This window comes from Anomaloglossus baeobatrachus, chromosome 6 (assembly GCF_048569485.1).
Source record: "Anomaloglossus baeobatrachus isolate aAnoBae1 chromosome 6, aAnoBae1.hap1, whole genome shotgun sequence".
NCBI lineage: Eukaryota > Metazoa > Chordata > Amphibia > Anura > Aromobatidae > Anomaloglossus > Anomaloglossus baeobatrachus.
This window is the reverse complement of record NC_134358.1, coordinates 333,645,243-333,671,163: the sequence shown is the minus strand read 5'-3', so window position 1 is coordinate 333,671,163 and position 25,921 is coordinate 333,645,243. Positions and strand designations below refer to the sequence as shown.

The following is a 25,921-nucleotide window of genomic DNA, read 5'->3' as shown; positions in this document are numbered from 1 at the left end:
GTTTTTTTTCATGTTATTCTCACAATTGTCAATAAAATTTATACAATTTTTGTGAATTGCCGTTGTACAGATTTTTCGTCTTTTTGCATTCATGCTCTGTATATGGCGTTATCCATGTATAAATTATGGCACAGATTAATTTTCCGTGTATGTTGGTTCTAACTTGTCTCTATACACCTATGTAGATATTGCATTAAAAAACAGACGCTTTAAGCTAGAATAGTCATTTACCACATTAACAATGTATAGCGTGTATTTCTGTTTAATTTAATGTTAGCTTCATTGAAAAAAAATGTGCTTTTCTTTCAAAAATAAGGAAATAGTTGCAGTGTTTTATATATGATATGCAGCGCACACACACTGAAAGCGTTAATATGTTAATACCCTCACTTAGCTGGTGGCTAGGGAATTAGCTTGGTGGATGGAATTTTAGTGCTCAGTCGATTTTACATAGAGCTCCTGCAGAGTCCAGGCAGAACATAGCACATTGACATGTAGAGGATTGACTCTTCCTGCCTGCTCCATCAGGCCATATGGTGGGCAGACTAATTTGAGGAAGATGCAACTAATACATGATGGCGTTGAAGAAATGCCCTGGTCCCCTAGAGTACACACAGCTTAAGAACAGTTTACCATGGACGCAGGGGGAGCACTGATCCTTAATGGTGGTTGGTCACCCATAAGGAAGATGGGATGTATTGCATCTTGCATAATTATGAAGGTTAGATGTAACGGGGATGTTGAGGTCCTCTGGGGAACATAACCCTAGTGGGATGGAAGAATTCTATTGTGAAAGTATTGGACATCAGGATAAGCTCTGAATGGACTTACGGCATAGTACGCCTCACAAATGCCATTTTCTATATCTGCTGATATAAGCCTGACTTGTGAAACCTGTTCTCAGAAAACATGTATTACTAATCTGTTGCTGTGTTGTCACTTGCTGATACTTCAGTAAGGTTACATCTGGTTTGCTTTAACACTTGTGTACCACCCACGTGTGGGGTAGCCGCTCGGATCCGGAACTGCAGTGGCTTGAGGGGTCTCCGGACCCGGGAGGTGGGTCGCGCGGACACTCGAAGTAAAAGGGGGGGATATGTATAGGGGGGGTTAGGAGTTTGTGACGCCACCCACGGTGCGTGGTAAGATGGAGTACCACCGCTGCTGTTGGGAGCGCCCGGTGGCGGTGGAATGGCAGTAAGGTGTTTGACCCCTCCGTGGATAGGGGGGATTTGCCCTGGGGCCCAGTGATGGTAGCGAAGGGGTTCCGTTGGGAGAGGAAAGGGTTTCTGCGTACTCACTCAGTCCAAGAATACTGACACCGACAGCTTGTAAACCAGAATTCTGAGCACCGCTGCAGCAAGGAGGGAGCACACTTGGATCCGTGCCCTTGGTGTTGCTTGTTAGCCTGTGACCTTTTCCGTGGCACCTTCTTCACTATTTGGACCCTGTAGTGTGGAACTAGTCGGGTCCCGCTCACCCGTATGGCTAACGGAGTGAGCTTGCTCTCAGGGTTCACGATTGGGATTTTCTGGGTTATTTACTGGGAAAGTCCTATCCCATCGTTGCGCTAGTACCCTGATTTTGGAGAGGGTGAGGGATGAATCTTGAAGACTTCACACCCGTTGGGTAAATTATCAGGACGCTTGAAGCTACTTCCCGGCCTAGGGTCCACGTACCCCGTCGTGCCCTGGCCCCTGCCTGGAGATGGCTTAAGGCCGCCAGCTGCCCTCCTTGGCAGATCCGTGCCCCTTCACACGATCCCCTGCGACCGGGGTTCCAGCTCCTACCATGCCCAGACCAACGTCTGCCACCTAGTATTCTACAGGGAGCCCAGCTCCTGACCTCCTCTCTCCTCTCCTCACACTTCACTTCCCTCTTCACAACTGACACTTCTCACTTCCCCCTTACCAGTCCACCAAGTGGGTGGCCCTATTCCCTTCAGGCCCCCCAATGGTGTGTCTGGTGGGTGTGGTGCAAAGTGTTCCTAGGGTTTTGACTGGCTCTGATCTTAGCAACACCAAAGGACAGGGATCCGTAACTAAGGAGGATGTGGATACTGTGCAGAAGGGCAGATTGCACAATACGCTGTGACGACCTAATAGGCCAGGGCGTCACACTTGCCTACTGACTATCCTGTCTCCTTCCACCATACTAACATCTTGGGGAACACCACCGAACATCCCGACTAAAGGAGATGACTGCATTTATCCCCTCACATTCACAGCCATGTGCTCTTCATTGCACCAGTGCGCCAGGTGCCAGGCACGGCCACCACCACCTGTGACACTCTGAGGATCTGACCAATGCCCAGCATCCTGGATTCATAGTACACTGGGTTTCACATATACAGTTCTTAAAAGGTGAAATCCACTACTGAACAATCTCTTCTGAATTGCTTCAAGTGTCAGGATAAAATAAAAACATGTTATACTATCCTTCCTGCAATGTTAGCGGTGTCTCCTTGGCGGTCACATAACCTGATTTCTCATGAGATTTACAGCCAATCAGTAACTGCTGACTGGCTGTATCATTCCCACTCTGATGGAATAGAATAGTGATATCTTACTGATTGGAGGGGGTCCGACTGCTGGAGCCAACCACATATGGATGACAACTTTCAATGTTGAAAATAACCCTTTATGTCATGCCTTGCTTTTGTACACACAACAATGTAATTTACATACTGCTAATAATTAATACAAATGATAAAGATGCTTCTTGGTAATATCATTTTTCTTATAGCTGGTAACATACCTTTTGACCATGGTCACCTTTTTCTCCTTTTAGTCCCTAAACAGTATAAGAAACAAACAAATTGTGTTTATGACATTTAGTTAGAAAAACAAGTAAATTGATTTTCTACTTCTGCAGCATACCATGACTCAAAACTTTAAATTTTATCTGCAAACAAATCCAAGGGAAAACTAAGGCTATGTGCGCCCGCTGCAGAAAATTTAATACCAAAATGGCACCTTGTGTCAAAAAAACACACCTTGCACCAGAAAATCTGAAGAATAGCATGCGTTTTTTTTCCATGCTTTTTTTGTCAAATCAATGGAAGAAAGGGTTAAAAAAGCTGGACAAAAACGCACAAAGAATTGACACGCTGCTGTTTTTTGTCAACCCCAAACTGCAGGCAAAAAAACTGCAACAAGCACACAGCATTTCTGAATTCTCATAGACTTTGCTGGGAGAAGGAAAGACATGCAGTTTTGGGCAACAAAAAATGCAGCAAAAACGCAGCAAAAAATGCAGTGTGCATACACAACCTAAATTATCGCAATGTTTAAAACAAATGAATGCAATTAAGGTACTTGTATAACCTTCGTCAGGCTGCATAATTTTACAACGTTAACAGCGACCCCTTATCTCGGAAGGGGGTGGAGATATTTTATTGAAATTTGGCCAATATATTCTGGACCAAAACTGCAGAGATGTCACGAAATTTCAGCCCTCTACGGCTTTTGGAAAAAAAAATGTATTGCAATTTTAAAACGGAATAGTTATAATTGTACCTATTCAGCCGGACAAAGGTTAAGTTTGTTGCCTATACTACATGCTGAAGTGTGAATTACTCCCCTCTGCTGTATAAAGGAAATAAAGGAACTACTTTAATGGTCTTGGATAGTACTGCTGAGCCAATATCAATCTGTGCCTATCCATTTGTGAGAGAAAGGCTAGGGCCCCACTTTGCATTCTCCTACTTGCAGTTCAGAACGCACGTTTTGGGCTTAATTGATTTGACCAAAGTTGCCTTTTTCAGAAATTTAGGGCAGAAAACGCATGCGTATTTACCGCGTTTTAGATGCGTTTTCAGCGCTTTTTACCCGCTTTTCCACCTGTGTTTTGATAGATGCGTTTTGAACATCTAGACACTGATAAATAAAGATTAAATAGTCAAACTCAATGAAAAAATTGGAAAAAACAAACAAATCTATATTTTTGTTAAAAATAATGGAAATAAATTATTTTAATGAAATTATAGCGGTAACATGATATTTAATGGAAAAATAGCACTAATTTAATTTCTTAATTTTAATTGTCGGACTGTGTGTGTGTGTGTGTGTGTGTGTGTTTAAAGGGACATATGAAATCATTATTTTGATGTAAAAAAAGCATGCGTTTTAGTAGTCCAAAACGCATGTTTTCTGCACTGAAAAAGCAGGTAAAACGCTGGAATTTGTAGGGATCTTGGTTTTTGCCTTTTCTCATTGACTTCAATGTTAGCAAAACGCACCCAAAATGGCAAAAACAATTGACATGTTGCTTCTTTGAACGCATGGTTTTTGCCACAAAATATGCAAATTAAACGCAGCGTTTAGAAACGCAAAGTGGGGTCAAGAAATCCCCATTTTCCATAGACTTTGCTGTAAAATCAAAACGCATGCCTTTTGGCATGAAAAAGGTGCTTCTCAAAACGGACCTAAAAAGCACCTAAAACGCAGGTGGAAACGCAAAGTGGGGCCCTAGCCTTATAGTTCCTCTGCAGATGGACAGCCAGTGGGTAGAGATCACTAATCAGAAAGATAAATTACCCTAAGGACCACAAGAGCCAATAAGTCAAGCCCCCTGTGAGTGCAGGTTTTCCTAAATTATCCCAGCTATATGTTTATCCAGCTTCCGCTTGCAGATTTCCATTGATTGAGAGCTCACTACCTCCCGTGGTAGCCTGTTCTACTCTGACTGCCCTCACTGTCAGAAAGTTTTTCCTAATGTCTAATCTGTATCTCCTTCCTTTTAGTTTCATCCCATTGCTTCTTGTACTTGCTTGTGTTAATGAGAATAGGATAGTTCTCTCTGCACTGTGACTACTTGTTACGTCACCGCCGGAGTCTGCTCCAGCGACTTCTGCTCCAATCGGCAGGCGATGCCATGTTCCTGCCGTGGATGGTGCTGGTGATGGGAGAGAAGTCGATGCCAGCGGCACCAGTGGGCACAGGCTACGATCATCCACTGGGCTGGGTTAGCTTGGGATCTGCAGTACCGCTGGCTGACTGTGGGTGGCGTGTGTCTTCCAGCTGAAGTTGCCAGCGTTCAGCTACAGCCAATGGGAAGACACCACACCCTTCTTATTTCCCCTCCTGTCACATGATTACTGCCAGATATAGTTCTGATTTTCCTGACTCCTGTTACGTCCTATTCTGTTGGTGATTCCTGTGTGTTGACTTCTGCGTGTTTTGACTACCCTTCTGCCTACTGTTTTTGTACCTTGCTGCCCTACCCGGATCTGACCTCTGCTACGTTTACTGACTACGTCACTGCCTGCCGATGCTGTCCCTGTTCCGCAATTCCTGGTTTCACCCTGCCTGACTACTACTCTCATCGGACTGCAGCCTTCCACAGGTAGTGATCTCCAGTTCCCGGTGTAATTCCAAATCCCTGTATAAGGGTTAAAGAGTTTCAGGGTTCTGGGGGTCCTACTTGGTGAGTGGCTTCCCTCTAGCCTCCCCTTTACAGCCCATCTGAGTCTGTGGATCCAGGCAGGCGTTACACTACCTTTCATATATTTGTAGACCGGTATTAAGTCTCCTCTCAGCCTTCTCTTTTGCAAACTAAACATTCCCAGTTCTTTCAGCTGGTCTTCATAGCACATGGTTTATAGACTTGCTACCATCTTGGTTGCTCTTCTCTGGACTTGCTCCAAAATATTGATGTCTTTCTTGAATTGAGGCACACAGAACTGTAAACAGTACTACAGGCGGGGTCTGACCAGGGCAGAGTATAGGGGAATAATTACTTCTCTTGATCTACATTCAATACTTGTCTTGATACATCCCAGAATTTTGCTGGCCTTTTTAGCTGCAGCACCACACTGTTGGCTCATGTTGAATCTGTGATCTACTATTATGCCCAAGTCTTTTTCCCTTCTTGTGATATTGCCTAGTTTTATTCTATATATGTTTTTACATTTCTTTTAACCAGATGTAGGGCTTTGCTTTTGTCCTTGTTAAACACCTTTCTGTTAGTCTCGGCACATTGTTTGATTGTGTTTAGCTCTTTTTGAATATGCTCTCTTTCCTCTCTAGTGTTGGCTACTCCTCCTATCTTCATATCATCTGCACATTTTATGAGTTACTCAATAATTCTGTTGTTCAGTTCATTTATAAAGAGTAAAGAGTATTAAACAGTACTGGGCCCCCAGTACTGGGCCCCCTCAGCACCCTGCTTTTGGCTTTCCTCCAGTTTGATGTATAACCATTTACTATTACTCATTGTGCCCAATCATCATGCCAGTCTTGATTCCATCTAACTGATTTTTTCTCAAATCCGTACTTGATCATTTTTTAATGAGAATGTTATGTGATACTTTATTGAATTCCTTACTGAAGTCAAGATATACTATATCCACGGCATTCCCCTAGTCCAACCATTCAGTGATTTTGTTGTAGAAGGAAATTAGGTTGGTCTGACAAGAGTAATTGGTCATAAAGCCATGCTGGCTTTGATTAATTGATGCCTTCTCATCCAAGTACCTAAGTAAATGTTCCTTGACAATTGGTTTAAAGATTATTCCTGCTATAGAGGTCAAGTTTACTGGCCTGTAATTTCCTGGATACTCCTTTTCCCCCTTTTTGGAGATAGGGACTATATTTACCCTTTGTCAATCTAGAGGGACCACTCCTGTTTCCCATGACTTATTGAGGATTATGGCAAGGGTAATATTATTTCCTCTGCTATCTTTTTCAGGACTCTAGGGTGTAAATCATTTGGTCCTGGGGTCTTGGTTTCCTTGAACTTGGCTAAGTGTTCTCCTATCAATTTATGACATATTGTCTTTTGATTTTAACATATCCCTCAAAATCTTTTTACCTTACTCTTGGCCTTTTTTGCAAGCTTTGATTTGTGTTCAGCATTTGCTCCCTTACTTCTCTTTGTCTACTCCCCTTCAGCACATGTGGTGGTGAAATATATATATATATATACATATATATATATAGGTAAATGTATTTATATATATTTAATATATGCATTCATATTATGTATCAACACTTCCTTTCTACCACCCCCCTGTTGTCGAGTACATGACAATGAAATTTGAGAGAAATGTTGTGCTGTTATACTGTATGTATGTGCCTGCTCAACCTTATAACTGGTAATAGTTCAGGATGGAATAAAGTATAATACTGTACTTAAGTATCTAGACATCACCCATTGCATTATCTCTTCCCTGCCGTACCGTAACTCAACTTCTCCAACCACAGAATACACATCTTCATCTTTCTGATGTTTGGCGTGATGGGACTGGCAGGTGTTACAACCTGTACTTGGGCCTAGCCATGTGGTTTTCTTTGAGCACCTCCTTATTTTTGAGGTACAGTACAATATATTTACCTTTGTGCACACCTCTCCCTGCCAGTTTTTCTGTAGTACGCCTGGCATGATGGGAATGCTGGGTATCACAACCTCTAGTTGGGTCTAGCCGTGTGCTTTTTTTGAGCCCCTCCTTCTTTTTGAGGTACAAATGGCATTGTTGCCAATCTTAAGGTATCCGCCTACCTAAAGTCTGTTATTTCAGACTCTGGAATTGCTCCAGCCTCATAGGACATGGTCAATGATCTGAAGAGAGCTGGGACCACAGTCTCAAAGATTACCATTTGTAACATGTCAACACACCTCTCCCTGCCAGTTTTTTTCATAGTACACCTAGCATGATGGGACTGCTGGGTATCACAACCTCTAGTTGGATCTAGCCATGTGGTTTCTTTGAGCCCCTCCTTCTTTTTGGGGTACAAATGGCATTGTTGCCAATCTTAAGGTATCCGACAACCTAAAGTCTGTTATAACAGACTCTGGAATCGCACCATCCTCATAGAACGTAGTCAATGATCTAAAGAGAGTTGAGACCACAGTCTAAAAGATTACCATTTGTAACACACTATGCTGTCATGGATTAAAATCCTGCATGGCACGCTAGGTCTCCCTGCTCTCGCCAGCACATGTCCAGTTGAAGTTTGCCAAAGACCATTTGGATAATCCAAAGATAACATGGGAGAAGGTCATGTGGTCAGAGGAGACAAAAACAGAACTTTTTGGTATTAACTCCACTCGCCGTGTTTGGAGGAAGAAGGATGAGTAAAACCCCAAGAACATGGTCCCATCCATGAAGCATGGAGGTGGAAACATCATACTTTGGGTGGGCTTTTTTACAAAGCGGTCAGCTCGACTACACCATATTGAAAGAAGGATGGATAGGGTTATGTATCGCAAACTTTTTGGCCAACAATCTCCTTTAAGCCTAGTTAACTGGGTCAATCTGGCCAATCATATGTTTTCTATGAAGATAATAATCTGACAGCAGCTTATTGACTTAAAAGACAAAACAACTGAGCAATAGAGATGTGGTGGTTAGACTTCAGTTTTTTTTTTCCCCAACATGATCTGTCAGGGAATAGTTGGCAGACACCCTTATACATTAGATGGTTTTATGATTGTGCCAAAGTAGGCTGCTTTAGTAATAGAGTAAAACATGTATTGTTTTATTTTTTTTTCTAAAAATGTAATAAAATAATGTTTAAGACTGAAAAGGCATCTAGTCTATCAAATTCAGATTGGGGCTGAGACATGTTTTGGGAAAAAGACCAAGATTTGAGAAAGATTTCACACAAAATACGAAATATTAAGAATAAAAAAATAGCAAACAAACCATGTTTCCAGATGCTCCTTTTTGTCCATCTTTCCCAGGTAAACCTTGCTCACCCTATATAATGAAAGAAATTGTACTCATATACTATCACGTACAAAAAGTGTTAAAGGGAATCTGTCATCAGATTCATGCAGCTCATACCACAGGCAGCATGAATCAGCTGCTGGATGCTTGCTTGCAACCAGGCATATTTTACACTGAACATTTGTTTGGAAAGTCACAGCCAAACCAGAAACATACTTTTATAAAGACGGACCTGGACTATGTGTCTCTGCAGACTAGCCTGAGTTAGATCCCCAACTACTGACAATTTCTCCTTGTGTGTTTACATAGGGAGAAACCTGTGAGTGAAAGGGATCATGTCGGCCAGAGCCTTGCCTCGAGCTAGTCAACAGAGACACATAGTCCAAGGCTGGCTTTGTTGAAATATGTTTACTCTGAAATCCCACAGTATAAAACATACCTGACAGCAATCGCACAACCAGTGTTTGAATTATTATGCTGATCATAGTTCGGGTAGCATAAATCTGATGACAGGTTCTCTTTAATGTCAAGTGAAAATAAAAAAAAAACATTGGTATTGATTGTATAATTAAAAGTAACTGTAAGTAAAACTTCACTGATGAAGCACCTACCAGTACAAATAGGTGGTAGGACGATGAGCTGCTCGGGACATTGGGAAAACTCTAGCTTGTCCATTTTTAATCCGGATTATTACTATACTGAATTCATTATAAAATTGGAAACATTTAAAAGTATTACCGTAAGTATCACTGGTACCACTTTACATTCCAGAATGCATTAAGGACCGCTTTCGTTGTTCTATATTATGTTCATTTCTTACATTTTGTTTTTGCTTGGATTGTTCTAATATGTGAAATAATATAAATAGTATAGTATTGCGTTTGTGCTTTTTGTAGGTTAAATTACTAAATGTTATTCAGTATATTTTCTCTGCACTTCATTCATGTTTTTCAATGGCAGCATAAAGTAAGGCTATTTTTCCATTACTCCTGATCAGTAGTGTAGTTAGCAGGTCTGCAGGGGTGGAGATTTCTCAAACCCACTACTTAAATGATGGTGCCCCCCTAGTGCCCCAGGTTCCCAGCACCATGTGTAAGTGCCCTAACAGTCTCTGTCCTGTACAGCCTGCTTTATCAGCTGAATCACCAATCTAGAAATTTTCACCTGTCCTTCTTGAACCTTTTCTTACCAGAACACCACTCTAACCTAATTGTTTTTCCTATACTGTGGTCTACTATATTACTTCCCACTGAAATATTATTTTAAATTTATGGTTAAAAACCTTTTCTCCTGGTGGACCAGAGTCTTCATTTTCAACCTGCAACACAGAAAGATTTGTATAAAAGACAATGCAAACATAAATAGTTTTTTTATGCACAACAGTCATTCTAGGTCAGATATACAGTGGGTTATATAATTATTGAACACATCACCAATTTTCTAAGTAAATACATTTCTAAAGGTGCTGTTGATATGAATTTCTCACCAGATGTTGGTAACAACCCATCCAATCCAAACAGGCAAATAATAAAACCATAGGTATCCATGGTTATTATAATACGGGGGACCCTATGCCAATTTATTTATTTTTATACCACGAAAGTAACATACAGACAGGGTCTGTGATTGCAAGCAGTCAGAGGCTGTCACACAGGCTGGGGGCGCGTCTGACTGCAACCAATCACAGATGCCAGGACAGTATAGCACACTTGATCTAATCCTCCTATCCCTTCTACCACCATTGTTAAGCTCCAAACTCTGGTCTCCATAGACTTATATGGGGACTGACACCCAGGCAGATATCCGGGATCAATTCCGGGTTGAACCGATTTTCCTTTTAAGTCTGTTTAGACTCGCCGATCCCAGATATCTGTGAGTTCATCCATCACTAATTGCAATGAAAGTGAACAATATCAACCTCAATGTATGATAATGAATGCCTTTGGAAAGGGACTATGTATTGTATAAACTTACATTTAGAGCTTGTCTCCTTACAGCTCCTAATCTTAAATCTCCAGATCCTTCCATATCCTAAAAAATAAAACCAGATTTATGATATAGGTGTGTTTATTGTTCTTCCACATAGAAACATTATGTATGTATACTCACTATCAAAATTATTCACCATCCTCATTTGCAAATTAGGCTTAATAGTAAAATATAAAACTTTCTGATGTTTGCAAGAAACCAATCAAACAAAAGCAATTTCAATACCACAACACAACTAATATAATGTGTCTTTTCCAAATTCACCACGAAATGCCACTTTTACTGACTACCACATTCTCAGAATTGTTCAACCCCCTAAACTTCAGTCCACGTAAGACTACTTTCACACATCCGTTTTGAGTCGTGCGGCTCAATCCGGCTGTGAAACCTATGCAACGGATGCGGCGAAAACACCGCATCCTTTGCATAAGTTTTTACATGCGGCTGGTCCATTTTTTTCCGGTTGCGGCATGCTACTGAGCATGCGCAGTGGAAGAAACCGCATGCGGCGGCCGGATGCATTTTTTCCCGCATCGCGTCGCATCCGGTGTCCATAGGCATGCATTGAAAAATGCGCCGCAGCGGCCAGATGCGGTGCGATGCTTTTTTTTGCCGGAGCAAAAAACGTTGCAGGCAACGTTCCATCCGGCCGCAACATCGGCTAAATCTGCCGCATGCGGCAAAAACCGGACCGAATGCACGCCCAGGCGGCACAATACGGCACTAATGTAAGTCTATGCAAAAAAAAAAACGCAACCGGCGGCAAAAAAAACGGTTGCGGTTTTTCTGCAGAACGCCGTATTGTGCCACAGAGCAAAAACCGGATGTGTGAAAGTAGCCTAAGACCAAACACTTACGTCAGGAATCCTTGAGACAATACCAATTAGTAACAGTCAGGAGTTTCATTAGTTACCCCATGTATCCTTGAGATAAAGGCATCAAATAGCTGGACTACCTGGAGGGTTATTGACTGTGATGTTTGAGTGTATGTCAAAAATATTGTTATTGCAAGAATAATGGTTAATATGTCCTCCATCCTGGGTCCCTTCCTAGTATACATGTCTTTCATCCTGGTATATATATCTCCCATCCTGTGCCACATCTTGGTATATATGTCCCACATCCTTGGTCTCAACTTGGTTAATATGTCCCTTCTCCTGATATATATGTTCCCCATCCTGGTTCCCATCCTATTATACATGTCTCCCATCCTGGGCCACTTCTTGATATAAACATACACTAGCCTGGGCCCCTTCCTGGTATATTTTTTCACCATCCTGGGCTACATCCTAGTATACAGTATATGTTTTCCATCCTTGCTGCATCTTGATTAATATGTCCTCCATCCTGGGACCCTTCCTAGTATATATGTTCCTCACCCTGGTATATATATCCCCCATCCTGGTATACTGTATGTGTCTCCCATCCTGGGCCACATCTGGCCCCATCCTGGTTAATATGTCCCACATCCAGGTATATATAACCACCATCTTGGTATATACAGTAGGAACTCTATCCTGGTAAATATGTCCCCCATCCTGCTCCCCATCCTAATATATATGTTTTCCATCCTGTGTCACTTTCTGATATAAATATCCCCATTCTGGACCTTTTCCTGGTATTTTTTTGTCTAAAAAAACATTCTCCTCACCTTCCTCCAATCCCACGACATGCAGGGTCTTCTTATATTGCCAGCGCAGAGGTCGACAGCTGAGATTGGCATGCCTGCTATGAAAGACGTATGACGTTACTGCCATGCGACGCCAAAGCCTGGCACGCTGACATCAGTTGCCGAACTCTGGCTGGTGGCATGTATTGCGGTATAGGGACCCGATGGGTCTCTGCAACACAATACATTTCAGCTGAAAAAGGTGCTGGTGTCAGGCCAGGTCACAATCCATCCTCTCCTACCACGATCGTTATGTCCTTAGTGGTGAGGGATCAGAGATGATATGGGGCTACTTTACTCCTTCTAATACTAGAAACCTGCATTGTTTGGAAGACGAGATGGAAATCCTAGGAGAAAACGTCATGCTTTCTATGAGGGAGCATGGAAATCATTGGCCTTTTCAACTGCATAATTAACCCGTGCATGATCCTGGTGGCTTTTTCAGTGCCCTTCAAGAATGGGCTAAGATTTCTCGAGAAAACTGCCAACAGCAGGTGTCTGGTTATGGCAGTGTTTGCATCATGTTTGAAATGGGTCAAAACATATAAAGTGGATGTACTAAGTAATAAAGAAGGAGTTTAATAAGCTTGAGACTGCCAACAATTAATAAAAGACATCTTAAGGTAAAATTTGATTAGCCACTAGTTAGTATCTGGCCACATGTGTAAAATATATATTTTTTGCTTATGTCAATATATCTCACCTCAAATCCAAATCCATAGGCAGGCCCTGGTGGACCAGGAGGCCCAGGACGTCCTGGAGGTCCTCTATTTCCAGGGATGCCTTCTTTTCCTTGCATCCCATCTGCTCCAGGGGAACCATGAGGGCCAACTTCTCCCTGTGGAGAAATACACAGCTTTACTCCTGCAACTAATCAGGGACATAAACTGCCTCCCAAAATCAAATCTGTCACCAGATTTCACAATGCAAGCTGCATGTATTAGTAAACTGATCAGTTAGACCTGTTGAGGCTGGTGTACTTTGCAAATCCATGTCAGAATGACTGTGTAAGGCTAGTTTCACACTTGCGTTGGACGGCTTCCGTAGCATTGCGTTGTGTGACGGATGCAACGGATGCGTTGCATATAGTGGCACAATGCAATGCTACGGATCGTACAAAACAACGGAAAGCTTTATTTTTTTTTGTTCTTCTTCTTTACAGTTTACCGGCAGCCGACTATTGTGAACGATCAGCCTATCGCTCTCAATAGCCGGCGGCCGAGCGCTCAGCTGGGCGCCCTCACATGCCGGCGGCCGGGCGATCAGCTGAGCGCCCTGACATGCCGGCGGCCGAGCATGCCGGCGGCCGGTCGCTCAGCTGAGCACTGTCACTTGTCAGCGGCCGGGCATGCCGGCGGGCGGTTGCTCAGCTGAGCACTGTCACTTGCCGGCAGCCGGTCGCTCAGCTGAGCGCTCTCACTTGGGCGCTCAGCTGAGCGTTGTCACTTGCCGGCAGCCGGGCATGCTGGCGGGCGGGCGCTCAGCTGAGCGCTGTCACTTGCCGGCAGCCGGGCATGCTGGCGGGCGGGTGCTCAGCTGAGCGCTGTCACTTGCCGGCGGCCGGGCATGCCGGCGGGCGGGCGCTCAGCTTCGGCCACCGAGAGACAACAAAAATAAAGTTTGTGATTAAAAAAAAAAAAAAAAGAGCATGCGCAGTGAAATCCTACGGATTGCGCTGCTCAAAAAAAGTTACATGCTGCGTTCCTTCCGCCCGACGCAGCATCAAAATAACGACTCTGCATCATCCAGCGGATGCAACGCAGACACTTGCGTTACAGTGCGTCATCCATACAAGTCTATGGAGAATAGCGCAGTGCATTAACGGACTGCGCTATTCTCCATAGTGACGGAATGCGCTGAACGCAAGTGTGAAAGTAGCCTAAATCTTTTTGAAAGTTTTCCTGCCTGATCTAACTACTATTATAACATACACATTAGTGGCTAATGGTCCAGCAAACGAGGAATTAACACATATGTCCCAAAGGGGGACCATAGCCTACAAGAACATGCCACATGTTATTTTTTTTGACGGTGTATTCCCACCCAATCCTTTTGCTACCTTATCCCCTGAAGAGCTTTTGATGAAACATGTCGGGAAGGAGCATCTGTGAGCAGCTGTCATGCAACAGGACTTTAGGGGTATTGTGTGGCTGTGGCCCCCCTCTTATCTTCCTATTTGATTTTATTCATGACGTTCAAGGACAATGATGGTTGACAGCACAGGTCATGGTGAGATCGTTCCAGTATTAGGGTCTGCCCGCACGTTGCGTTTTTGCTTGCTTTTTGGTCACGTTATAAACTGCACTGTGTCATTGACAAAATGCATGCGTTTTGCTTCCCCAGCAAAGTCTATGATAAATTAGAAATTCCATCTGCACGTTGCTTTTTTTTTTTTTAGCCAGCGTTTTGTTTCACAAATATTTGTCAAAATCTTTGCCTATAAAAAAGCAGCATGTCACTTCTTCATTGCGTTTCGTGAACATTTTCCACCCATTGACTTCTCAATCTCAAAACACACTGTCCAAAGCACAAGGAAAACCAGCTCAAAACGCATGCATTTTGACTGGGTCCTTTTAGTGAAACGTAGTGTTTACATTTGTCAAAAGTGTGCAGTTTAGTTGTCAAGCCAGAACACAGCGTACGGACATACCCTTAGTGTTCTTGTCGGCTATGGTCCCCCTTGTGGTTGTGTGGTAAATCCTTGTTTGTGGGACCATTAGTCACTAATCTGTATGCTATAATAATTTAACACTGTGCAATACTGCACATTATTTGTGCTGCACTATGAGAAAGAGATATATGTATGCAGACAGCAGCCTCCTGTAACCACTAAATTATATACATGCAACCAGCAGCATGTATCCTATATATTATATAGTGTATACCCAGCCAGTAGCCCATAACTTCTATATTAAATCTACGCATCCAACAGCCTGTATATGTGCCTCCCCTGCAGCGGATCGAACTGCTCGGATCCGAGGGTAGTGATTACTCGTGGCTCGAGGGTCTCCGGACCCGGGTGCTAGGGGCCACACGCAAATGACTAAGGGGATAGATATAGTTCGTGATGCCACCCATGGTGTACGGTAATTGGGAGTACCGCCGCTGCTGTTGGGAGTACCCGGGGTGACGGAGTGGGGCAGCAAGATGACGTTACCCTCCACGGGTAGGGGTAGGCCCGGGACTCTGGATGGTGATGCGGGGGTGCAGTGCAGGGGTCAGTCGGGTACTCACTCAGCAATGAAGCAGACGCTGACAACAGGGTAAACCAGGTCTCTGACTGCAGCTGTCTCCTGAGGGGAGCTCGTCCAGGTCCCGTCCCCTGCAGCACTGCTTGGTGGTCCGTAACATGCCTCCTGGCGTCAAATTTAGATTGTCCATTGTGGCCCGGTAGCTTGGAGCTGTCCGGGCCTTGATTCCCACTGTGGCTAAGAGAAGGAGCCTGTTCTCAGGCGATCACGCTTGGGATTTCAGTGGGCCGCTTGTTTGGAAACCCCTATCCCCCTTGTTGCGCTAGTGCCCCCGATCTCTGAGCTTCGTGGGAACAGTCCATAAAGGCCCTGTTCTCCGCAGGTTAATTGCCGGGTTGCCTGAAGCTTCTCCCCGACTTAGGGTCCGTGTACCCCGACATGCTTTCGGTCCCAGACTGGTGATAGGACCAAGCTGCTGACCGTCCTCCTTGACGGGTTCCAGGCACCTAGCCTCAATCCTCTGCGACCAGGGGTCCGACTCCTCTAGGTCCAGACCACCGTCTGCGACCTAGTCTGATTTCCTCCTGGGAGCTACAACTCCCAGCTTCCTCAGAGCTCCTCTCAGCTCGAGGGCTACCACTGAACTGACTTGACACCTCCCACCTCCCTGTCTGACCCCTAGGTGGGCGGCCCTATTTCTGCTTAAGCAGCCCACTGGTGTGCCTGACAGGTGTGGTGCAAAGTGTATCTAGGATTTGTGAATGCTGGTGGAGGCAGTACTGCAGGTTAGGTTCCCAGAACCATGGGGGTTTGAGTCCTGCATGGGAAGGGCAGATTGTGCAGATCCCTGTGATGACCCGAACAGTCCAGGGCGTCATATATACTCTATATTATATATACAGCCAGCAGCCTGTATCCTTTATATTATACAAGTACAGTATATACATAGCAAGCAGCCTGTTTCCTAATCTAATATATAAAGCTGTGTGTGTGTGTGTGTGTGTGTGTGTGTGTATGTCCGCTAAAGGAATCTGCACCGTCGCATGTAGAATCACAAAATTTTGCCCAGACACTTCATGTGACCCAGGGAACGTCGTAGACTATGTTTTGATAGGAAAATTTAACCCCACGCTTTACAGTTACTCTCCCAAAAAATGCCTCCATTAAAGTAAATGGAGCCTGGAACTACTGGTTTTAATAGCAGTTGTGATAGCTTGATATAGGAACAAAAGACATTGTTAGTATAAGAAGCTTATGTGTGAGGTGATATGATATCAGTGAAGAGACGGATAGAGAGAAAGAGACAGAGAGAGACAGACATACATAGCCACAGACAGAGTAAGAGGCAGACAAGGAAAGAAACAGACAGAGACAGACAGGGAAAGAGACAGAGAGATAGAGATAGACGGACAGATGGTGAAAGAGACAGACAGGGAAAGAGACAGGAAAAGAGACAAGGAGACAGATGGGGAAAGAGGCAGATCTGGAAAGAAACAGACTTGGAAAGAGACAGACAGAGAGACAGACAAAAACAAACAAGCAAAGAGACACATGGGGAAAGAGACAGACTGGGAAAGAGACAGACCTTGATGTACACAGACAGAGACAGGTGGGGAAAGGGACAGACAGGTGGGGAAAGGGACAGACAGGTGGGGAAAGGGACAGACAGGTGGGGAAAGGGACAGGTGGGGAAAGGGATAATCAGTGAGACAGACAAAGACAGATGGGAAGGAGACAGACCTGGAAAGAGACAGACCTGGAAAGAGACAGACGGGGCAAGAGAGAGACAGACACAGAGATAGAGAGACAGATAGATAGACACAGAGATACAGACAGACTGATACAAAGACAGACAGAGATAGAAATAGACACAGACAGACAAGGAAAGAGACAGACAGACAGAGACTGGGAGAGGCTACTATCCCGGACAATGCCCGGGTACTACAGCTAGTATTATATACAGTACAGACCAAAAGTTTGGACACACCTTCTCATTCAAACAGTTTAATTTATTTTCATGGCTCTGAAAATTGTAGATTCACATTGAAGGCATCAAAACTATGAATTAACACACTTGGAATGAAAAACTTAACAATATAGTGTGAAACAACTGAAAATATGTCTTATATTCTAGGTTCTTCAAAGTAGCCACATTTTGCTTTCATTACTGCTTTGCACACTCTTGACATTCTCTTGATGAGCTTCAAGAGGTAGTCACCGGAAATGGTCTTCCAGCAGTCTTGAAGGAGATCCCAGAGATGCTTAGCACTTGTTGACCCTTTTGCCTTCACTCTGCGATCCAGCTCACCCCAAACCATCTCGATTGTGTTCAGGTCTGGTGTAGCACCCCATCACTCTCCTTCTTACTCAAATAGCCCTTACATAGCCTGGAGGTGTGTATGGGGCATTGTTCTGTTGAAAAATAAATGATGGTCCAACTAAACGCAAACCGAAGGGAATAGCATGCCACTGCAAGATAATGTGGTAGCCATGCTGGTTAATTTTTAAAACTTCAACTTGTCTGGAATATAATGTGAATTTTTGTGGCATTTGCAAAGCCACTGAGGTGCTAAAACAGCAGAGACCCAACACAAATAACCCTACTTTGGGAACTACACCCAACAAGGAGTTCATGTAAGGTGGGGTGTACATTTTGAATCCTTTGGAGCATCACTGATTTTTTTAACGATTGACAATACAAAGAAAAATAATATGTTTCTCCATTTAAACATCGCTCTAGGTCCAAATTTTTCATTTTCAACAGGGGTAGTATGACAAAGTAGATCAAGTAATTTGTTAAACAATTTCTCATAAATGTGTCAGTGCCCCATACATGGTTGAAAAATGACTGTTTGGCCCCATGGCAGGGCTCAGAAGAGAATTAGCGCTATTTGATTTTTGAAGAAAAATATGCCTAGAATAGATTGCAGATGACATGTAAGCATTGGCAGAGCCCCAGAAGTGCATAAACAGCAGAACCTCCCACCCCACAAGTAACACAACTTTGGGAACTCCACTACTCTTTGAATTTAGCTATGGGTTTGGTGAGCATTTGAATCCATCAATGCTTCAAAGAATTTACTAACATGAAAATGAAGAATTGGATTTTTGTCACTAAAATATTGCTTCAACTCTATTTTTTTTATTTTCACAAAGGGTACTAGGAGTTTGAATGAGCATTTTTTTTTCCAGGAGACTGAACTATTTTCTAAACATTTATAGAAAACTCATGAGAGAAAGGGAATTGAAACACCACTTTCCTCCAAAAAAGTTCTACTATAATTTATTTGTCTATAAATGTACACAATTAGGTTTTACTAAAAAACACATGCCATATCAGTGTATTCATATAAGAGTGTGTAAGGCTACTTTCACACTTGCGTTTTTTCCTTCAGTCGCAATCCGCCGTTTTGGAAAACAGCGGAATCCGTTAATGGATTCCGCTGCTTCCCATACATTTGTATGGACGACGGATTGCGACTAATGGACCTGTGTTGCTTCCGCTAGCCGACGCTGCGTTGCTTCCGCCAGGCGGAAGGAACGCAGCATGTAACTTTTTTGAGCAGCGGAATCCTTAGGATTTCGCTGCACATGCTCTCTCTGGCTCCCTGCACACGTAACCAGGGTACACATCGGGTTACTAAGCAAAGTGCTTTGCTTAATTACCCGATATTTACCCTGGCTACATGTGTAAGGAGCCAACGCTAAGCGGTGTATGTGACTCCCTGACGCCGCCAGGTGGTCACACAGATTAGGCCCCTGCACAAAACCTTCCCTCACAGGGTTAAACATTGCCAACCAAATCCTAGTCACACCCCCCCAAGGAAGGAAAGGTGTGATGCCCTGGGCAAGCCAGGGGTCACAGGTAATGACATCACCACACCCTACACCCCGGTTAGGTACACCTAAGCTAGATCAGAAATCCTTGTTGCCTTCCCCAGGGGCTGATGTCCACACCAGGGGGTGGAGCCAGGCGGTTGGTCTCCACCCACCAAGGAGTTCACAGTCCTAGAGGAGGGAAAACACAGGCAGTTAGGAGGAAGCTAGGGAAGTGAGAGGAGAGACAGAGTTTGGAGGTGGAAGTGAAAAGAGGAAAGTGACAGCTTAAGAGGCTGAAGTTGGTCCGGGTGTGTGCCCCGGACAGAGACAGCAAGGTTAGCAGACGGCGGTGACCATCTGCAGGAGTGGCCTATCGGAGGTGCCGTGAGGACCGTGGACAGGTGGTGACCCGGCGGTACCGGACCGGTACACAAGGAGAGGCCAGCACCATTGGCAGGGGCCTTTCGGATCCCGGCAAGGCTAGGAGTCGCCGTAAATTTGCCAAATCCGTCAGTGAAGGGGACCTCCGGGTTTCCAAACAACTAAGTCCCGATTGAAGGCAACAGTTCAACCGTATGAGAGAGTCACCGCCACCGCCAAGGCACCAGTTTCTCAGGGCCAGCGCCTGCGGGCAAAGAGGGGCTCCTCCGGCCCATATCCAAGTTGGGGAGCGGGTTACCGGTGGGAACCCATCGCTACCAACATTACACATGGTGCAGGGAAAGAGACAGTCACCGTTAACTACCGGGGAAAAGCAACAGCAGCCGTCCGTGGGAACCGTCTTTCCAGCCGTGTGTTTTACCGAGAACTGTGTCACCGTCTCAAGCTGAGTGAGTACCACCGTGCCGTGAGGCACAGCACTGCCCCCCGCGACCCTGCACCTCACCAGGCCCCGCACCTGGCCTGCCATCCCTCATCCTCCACCCCATCACTGGGCCCCGGGACAACCAACCCCTACCCACGGAGGGGAGAACTAACAACTCTGCTGCTCCCTGTCACCGCTCCCGGGATCCCCATACAGAGCAGCGGTGGTGTTACCAAAAATCACCACAACCGTGGGTGGCGTCACGGACAATAAATCCCCAAAACTAAACCCCTTTTCACTCACGGGCGAGGAGCGCCGCTCGAGTCCCCGGGATCCGGCCCATCGCTCGAGCCCCCGAGCAGCAGCGGCCGCAGCAGCAGCGGCAGCCGGACCCGAGCAGTGGGAGAGCGCAGCGTCCCCTCCTCCGCGAGTGACAACTTGGCGTCACGAATAGGATCTTACCGCTCTGCCGTCTGGTAGAGGTGCGCCTTGTTACCGCCGGAGGTGTCTGGCCAGAAAATTTCAGAAGCCGCCATCTAAAAGTTCCCGCTCGAGCGTCTCCTCGAGTAGTGGAGGCGCGAAAGCCAAAATCCCGCCCCGATAGAGGAGGGGCCGGAAAGAGGCTAAGGGGGACGAGATGGCGACTGGTCGCATGTAGCCGCGGCTATGGAAGCAGGGATGCCAGGACCCTGCAGCCATTGACTGGTTCCTGGAAGAGGCCGCTGCTAAAGATGCTGAGTCCGACCGACAACACCGTGGTCCCTGCGCCTGGCCCCGCAGCGTGGGTGGAAGTCCGGACCGTCCAGCTAAGCAGCCGTCTGCAGGTCCGCATGCAGCTCCTCCTGGAGGAGTGATAGGCCGACATGGCGGAAGTGGTGGTGGCCATACGGAGACGCGAGATGGAGGGAGTCTTGGAAGGGAGGGTAAGTGACCCACGCCCCTGTACCCCTAGTGGGTCGGTCATCGCGGCTGAGGGACCCGGTCCATACCCGCTCGCCCTGCTACCTCCCCCGCTACCAGTGTTGGCTGCTGCTGCCCCGCCACTAGGCCCGCTACCACCAGCACCGGTAGCGGTACCCTGCCAATCCGCCCCGGCGGACCGACCTGCAGCAGAAGCTCGTGACCACCCTGATCCGCTTCAATGGAAGAAGCCGAAGGCTGAGGCCGTCAGCAAAGATGCACCGGAGGCACGGCGGGGATGCAGCTGCCAGGAGGCAGAGCAGGCCATGTCACAGCGGGGTCCCTCATTACTGAAGGTGCCGGTCGTAGCTGACATGGAGGGACTCTGGCTGGGTCCGTCCCCCGCACACGCTGAACCGGAGCAAACAGAAGGTGCTCCCGGCTGGGAGCGGCGGCAACGGCAGCTGCGCAGGGAGATCGATGCTCGAGAGGGGTGTAGAGCGGATGTGCATGCCCGCATGAATATGGAGGAAGATCACCCGCAGCGAGCTACCATCGGGGTCCACAGCGGTGCACCATGTGAAGGTGGCACTAGAGCCCCGCGATTGAGGATGGACTGTTAAGCCGGCGGTCCCCCGCCTAAAAGTTGTCCCCGTTGGGACCACCTGTATGTGGTTAAAGGTTTTGAAAGTTTTGAAAAAGAATGATAAGTGATCAACTGAGGAAGTCATCTGATTGAACCGTGATTGAACCGGTTGTTGCCGGCACCGTTGTCTCCATGGGGACCGTTTAAGGTTGCGTAAGGGACTCCTTATGGACAAGCCCGTGAACTTGCAGGGCAGCCACAAACGTTAATGGCTTGTAAATAATGTTGTTGTTGCAGCTTCCACCGTTGCCGCCTCCGGAGAGGCAGATTGGAGGGAGGGCCCGCAGTGGAGCAGGCTGGGGCCCAGCCACCACAGGAACCGGTGGCTACCCTCTGGGGGTTCCAGGGGCTCCCCATGGACGTGGGTCCCCTGGAAAGGACAGATCCCGCTCGGGTAGCTTGGTGCTGGACTGGGGTCAAGGGGTGCTGCCTGTTTCTTAGGGGCAGCATCAGGGCCAAGTTACTTGGGTGGGTGAGAGCGGAAGCCGTAACTGTTTGAAACCGTTTGCAACGTTTAAGAAAGTGCCTCCCAATGTGGGATGATGTTAATATGCATGTATGTCTGTTACCGTTTTTTATCTTTTACAGTTTAAAAAGAAAAATAAAACCGGTGTTAGACGGGCAGCCCGCAGACGGTCTGCATTTTGCTAAGGAGGAATGTGACGCCCTGGGCAACCTAAGCTAGACCAGAAATCCTTGTTGCCTTCCCCAGGGGCTGATGTCCACACCAGGGGGTGGAGCCAGGCGGTTGGTCTCCACCCACCAAGGAGTTCACAGTCCTAGAGGAGGGAAAACACAGGCAGTTAGGAGGAAGCTAGGGAAGTGAGAGGAGAGACAGAGTTTGGAGGTGGAAGTGAAAAGAGGAAAGTGACAGCTTAAGAGCCTGAAGTTGGTCCGGGTGTGTGCCCCGGACGAAGACAGCATGGTTAGCAGACGGCGGTGACCGTCTGCAGGAGTGGCCTATCGGAGGTGCCATGAGGACCGTGGACGGGTGGTGACCCGGCGGTACCAGACCGGTACACAAGGAGAGGCCAGCACCATTGGCAGGGGCCTTTCGGATCCCGGCAAGGCTAGGAGTCGCCGTAAATTTGCCAAATCCGTCAGTGAAGGGGACCTCCGAGTTTCCAAACAACTAAGTCCCGATTGAAGGCAACAGTCCAACTGTATGAGAGAGACACCGCCACCGCCAAGGCACCAGTTTCTCAGGGCCAGCGCCTGCGGGCAAAGAGGGGCTCCTCCGGCCACATCCAAGTCGGGGAGCGGGTTACCGGTGGGAACCCATCGCTACCAACATTACACAAGGTGCAGGGAAAGAGACAGTCACCGTTAACTACCGGGGAAAAGCAACAGCAGCCGTCCGTGGGAACCGTCTTTCCAGCCGTGTGTTTTACCGAGAACTGTGTCACCATCTCAGGCTGAGTGAGTACCACCGTGCCGTGAGGCACAGCGCTGCCCCCCGCGACCCTGCACCTCACCAGGCCCCGCACCTGGCCTGCCATCCCTCATCCTCCACCCCATCACTGGGCCCCGGGACAACCAACCCCTACCCACGGAGGGGAGAACTAACAACTCTGCTGCTCCCTGTCACCGCTCCCGGGATCCCCATACAGAGCAGCGGTGGTGTTACCAAAAATCACCACAACCGTGGGTGGCGTCACGGACAATAAATCCCCAAAACCAAACCCCTTTTCACTCACGGGCGAGGAGCGCCGCTCGAGTCCCCGGGATCCGGCCCATCGCTCGAGCCACCGAGCAGCAGCGGCTGCAGCAGCAGCGGCAGCCGGACCCGAGCAGTGGGAGAGCGCAGCGTCCCCTCCTCCGCCCGCGACAAAGGCACACCAGTGGGCCGGACCAGATGGATGGAGAATGTCCACCTAGGAGTCTGGAGAACCCAGGGTGGGAAAAGCAGTAGTCTAGTTATGAGTTGTAGTTCAAGAGGAGTAAAGTGGAGTAGTTGAGGAGGAGAAAGTGAAGGCTGAGGCAGAAAGGAAAGGCGTTGGAGCCCCAACGTACTGGCTAGGTGGCAGACGTTGGTCCGTATCTGTCAGGAGACTGGAAGACGGCTGCCAAAGATCCAAGGTGGACCGGGGCAGGGTTGGAGCCCGCCGGTACCGACACCAGAGAACCGACCCGGAAACTGTCCACAGAGGGGGTACTTGGACCCTGAAGCCAGGACCAGAACCAACGGCCTAGCTAATTAACCAATTGAGGGCAGGATTATAGGTCCTGTCCCAACCAAAGTCCCAAAAGCAGACAATCACCCACCGAGAGGGATAGAGTATCCGCCAGGGCCCGGTAGATCCCACAGGTCAGCGTCAGTGGGCAAGGCTCCCAACAGAAGTACCAGGAGCGGACTCCCGTGTTCCACACCGGGAAGTCCACCACACCAAAAACACAGTGCAGAGGAAAGTGACACAGACCATCACCCCGGGTGAGGGACCAGAGTACACCCGGCCGTGGCAGCCGGCCACCAGCACCTTGGTTAACCATTGGACTTGTCTGATTCATTGAAACGTGAGTAAAGTGAGACACCCTGATCCGACCAGGCGCGCCGGCCCCTGCCATCACTGCCCCCTCCTGCACAGAGTCACCGGGCCCCGGGGCAACCATCCCTACCCACGGAGGGGTTAACAACCAGCTGCCATCCCATCGCCCCCGGGTGCCCCACAACAGCAGCGGTGGTGCTACACTTCACCACACACCGTGGGTGGCATCACAGACTGCGTATGGCAAATCCTGTACAAATATGTCTCCTTTTATTCGGAGTGTCCGCGTGACACCCGGGTCCAGAGAATCCCTCAAGCCACACTGCGGGTCCGGATCCAAGCAGCTCGGCTGCTACTGATGTGGGGGCGGCACACCTCGAAACCTGGCGTCACGAACAGGATAGTGACCCATCCACCTACTTGGTGGAAGTGTGCCTTGTTCTGGACTGTCAGCTGTGCTCCGCTGCAAAATTTTGAAAAGCCGCCATTTTTGGGCGCGAAAAACGACAACCCAGCATCTTCTTCCCTGAGAAAGGGTGCGAAAATGAACCCCTGCCCCCTGGGAACAGAGCCAGAAGGAAGTGATTCCTGAGGACGAAAACGAAACTAGAGAGCCATGTCTTCAGACTGCTCCCGAAAAACCAAGGGGGAGAAGCGGGAAGATGTCCGCGCCCAATGTGGTGATTGAAGCAGCGCCTCTCGCTGGAGTGGCGGCGCTCAGAAGTGGCAGAGGCGGAGTGGTGCTTCCCGCAGAGGAGCAAGAATCGGACCGCTTACCACTGGGGACCGCTGCCTGGCTGGAGCGAGAACTAGCGAGGTTCTGTGTCCGGGTACGAGCTCAGTTGCTGCAACAAGTGCTGGACTGGAAAGCGGAGGTTCGGAGGATGGTGGCAGTGGTGTGGGCTCGCGAGAGTCGAGACACCCATACAGTGCCACGGCAAGAGAGAGAAACACAGACCCTCCCGTCCTCGCTGACCTACCCGGAGCCAGAGCCCGTTCCCAGTATGGCCGAGGTGCACCGGCCGACACAGCTCCCAGAAGAGACAGTATCGCTGGCTATACCACCTCCGTTCCTGATGGAAGCCCGGAGTTCCGGAATGTGCTGCGGCTGGTCCAGGGATGCAGTTCCTAGAGTGCTGAGTGAGCCGTACGGCCTTATGCAGCAGTGGTAGCGGAACTCGTAAGTCTACCATTAAAAGTTACAAGTTAAAAGTTGACTGTTTAAAACCCGTCACCCTTGTTGAACGTCCTCATGTTCCAGGAGGAGGCCATCTGCACCGCAGATGGAGGGTGGCACCGCAGTTGCAAAAGTTGACAGTTGAAGCTCCGTTCTTGTTGAACATCTTCCCCCTGCTTGTTGAAGTGAAGATGCCATCAGGGGCAGGAGCCCCTGGTGGAGGATCGAGCCATAGCCAGAGGAGCAGTTGTACCCACACCGTTGGCAGCAGGTGGGAGGGGTCTTTGGACAGTGAAGCACGTGAGTGAAGGTGGCACTGGGGCCTGGGTTGCTAAAGCGGTGGTCTCGTGGGAACACTGCAGAAGGAAGCTGCCCCGGCAGTGGTATTTAAAGGTTTTAGACTGACTACTTTCTTGTTAGCACCAACACAGCCTCTGTTTACACTACGACTACGCCAAGATGTGGTTGAGGGCAAGGGGCAGGCAGTACTTGTAGTCATCGTGCATGCAGGGGGGAGCAACAGGTCACAGCACAGCCTATCATCAACCTCTCACCTCCTCATCGCCGC

The 25,921-nt window shown here is 47.5% G+C and overlaps 1 protein-coding gene across 3 annotated transcripts in view; it reads right to left on the bottom strand.

The window, feature by feature from the left end:
* The window catches only part of COL15A1 (collagen type XV alpha 1 chain), a 1,158,634-nt gene that overhangs the window by 453,145 nt on the left and 679,568 nt on the right, over positions 1-25,921 (bottom strand). For all 3 annotated transcript variants that reach the window (XM_075314950.1, XM_075314949.1, XM_075314951.1), the window contains 5 exons: positions 13,033-13,167; positions 10,646-10,702; positions 9,954-9,989; positions 8,648-8,701; positions 2,758-2,793 (listed from right to left, as the gene is read on the bottom strand). In XM_075314950.1, the coding sequence (XP_075171065.1) occupies positions 2,758-2,793; positions 8,648-8,701; positions 9,954-9,989; positions 10,646-10,702; positions 13,033-13,167 (318 nt within the window). The remainder of the gene's footprint in view (positions 1-2,757; positions 2,794-8,647; positions 8,702-9,953; positions 9,990-10,645; positions 10,703-13,032; positions 13,168-25,921) is intronic.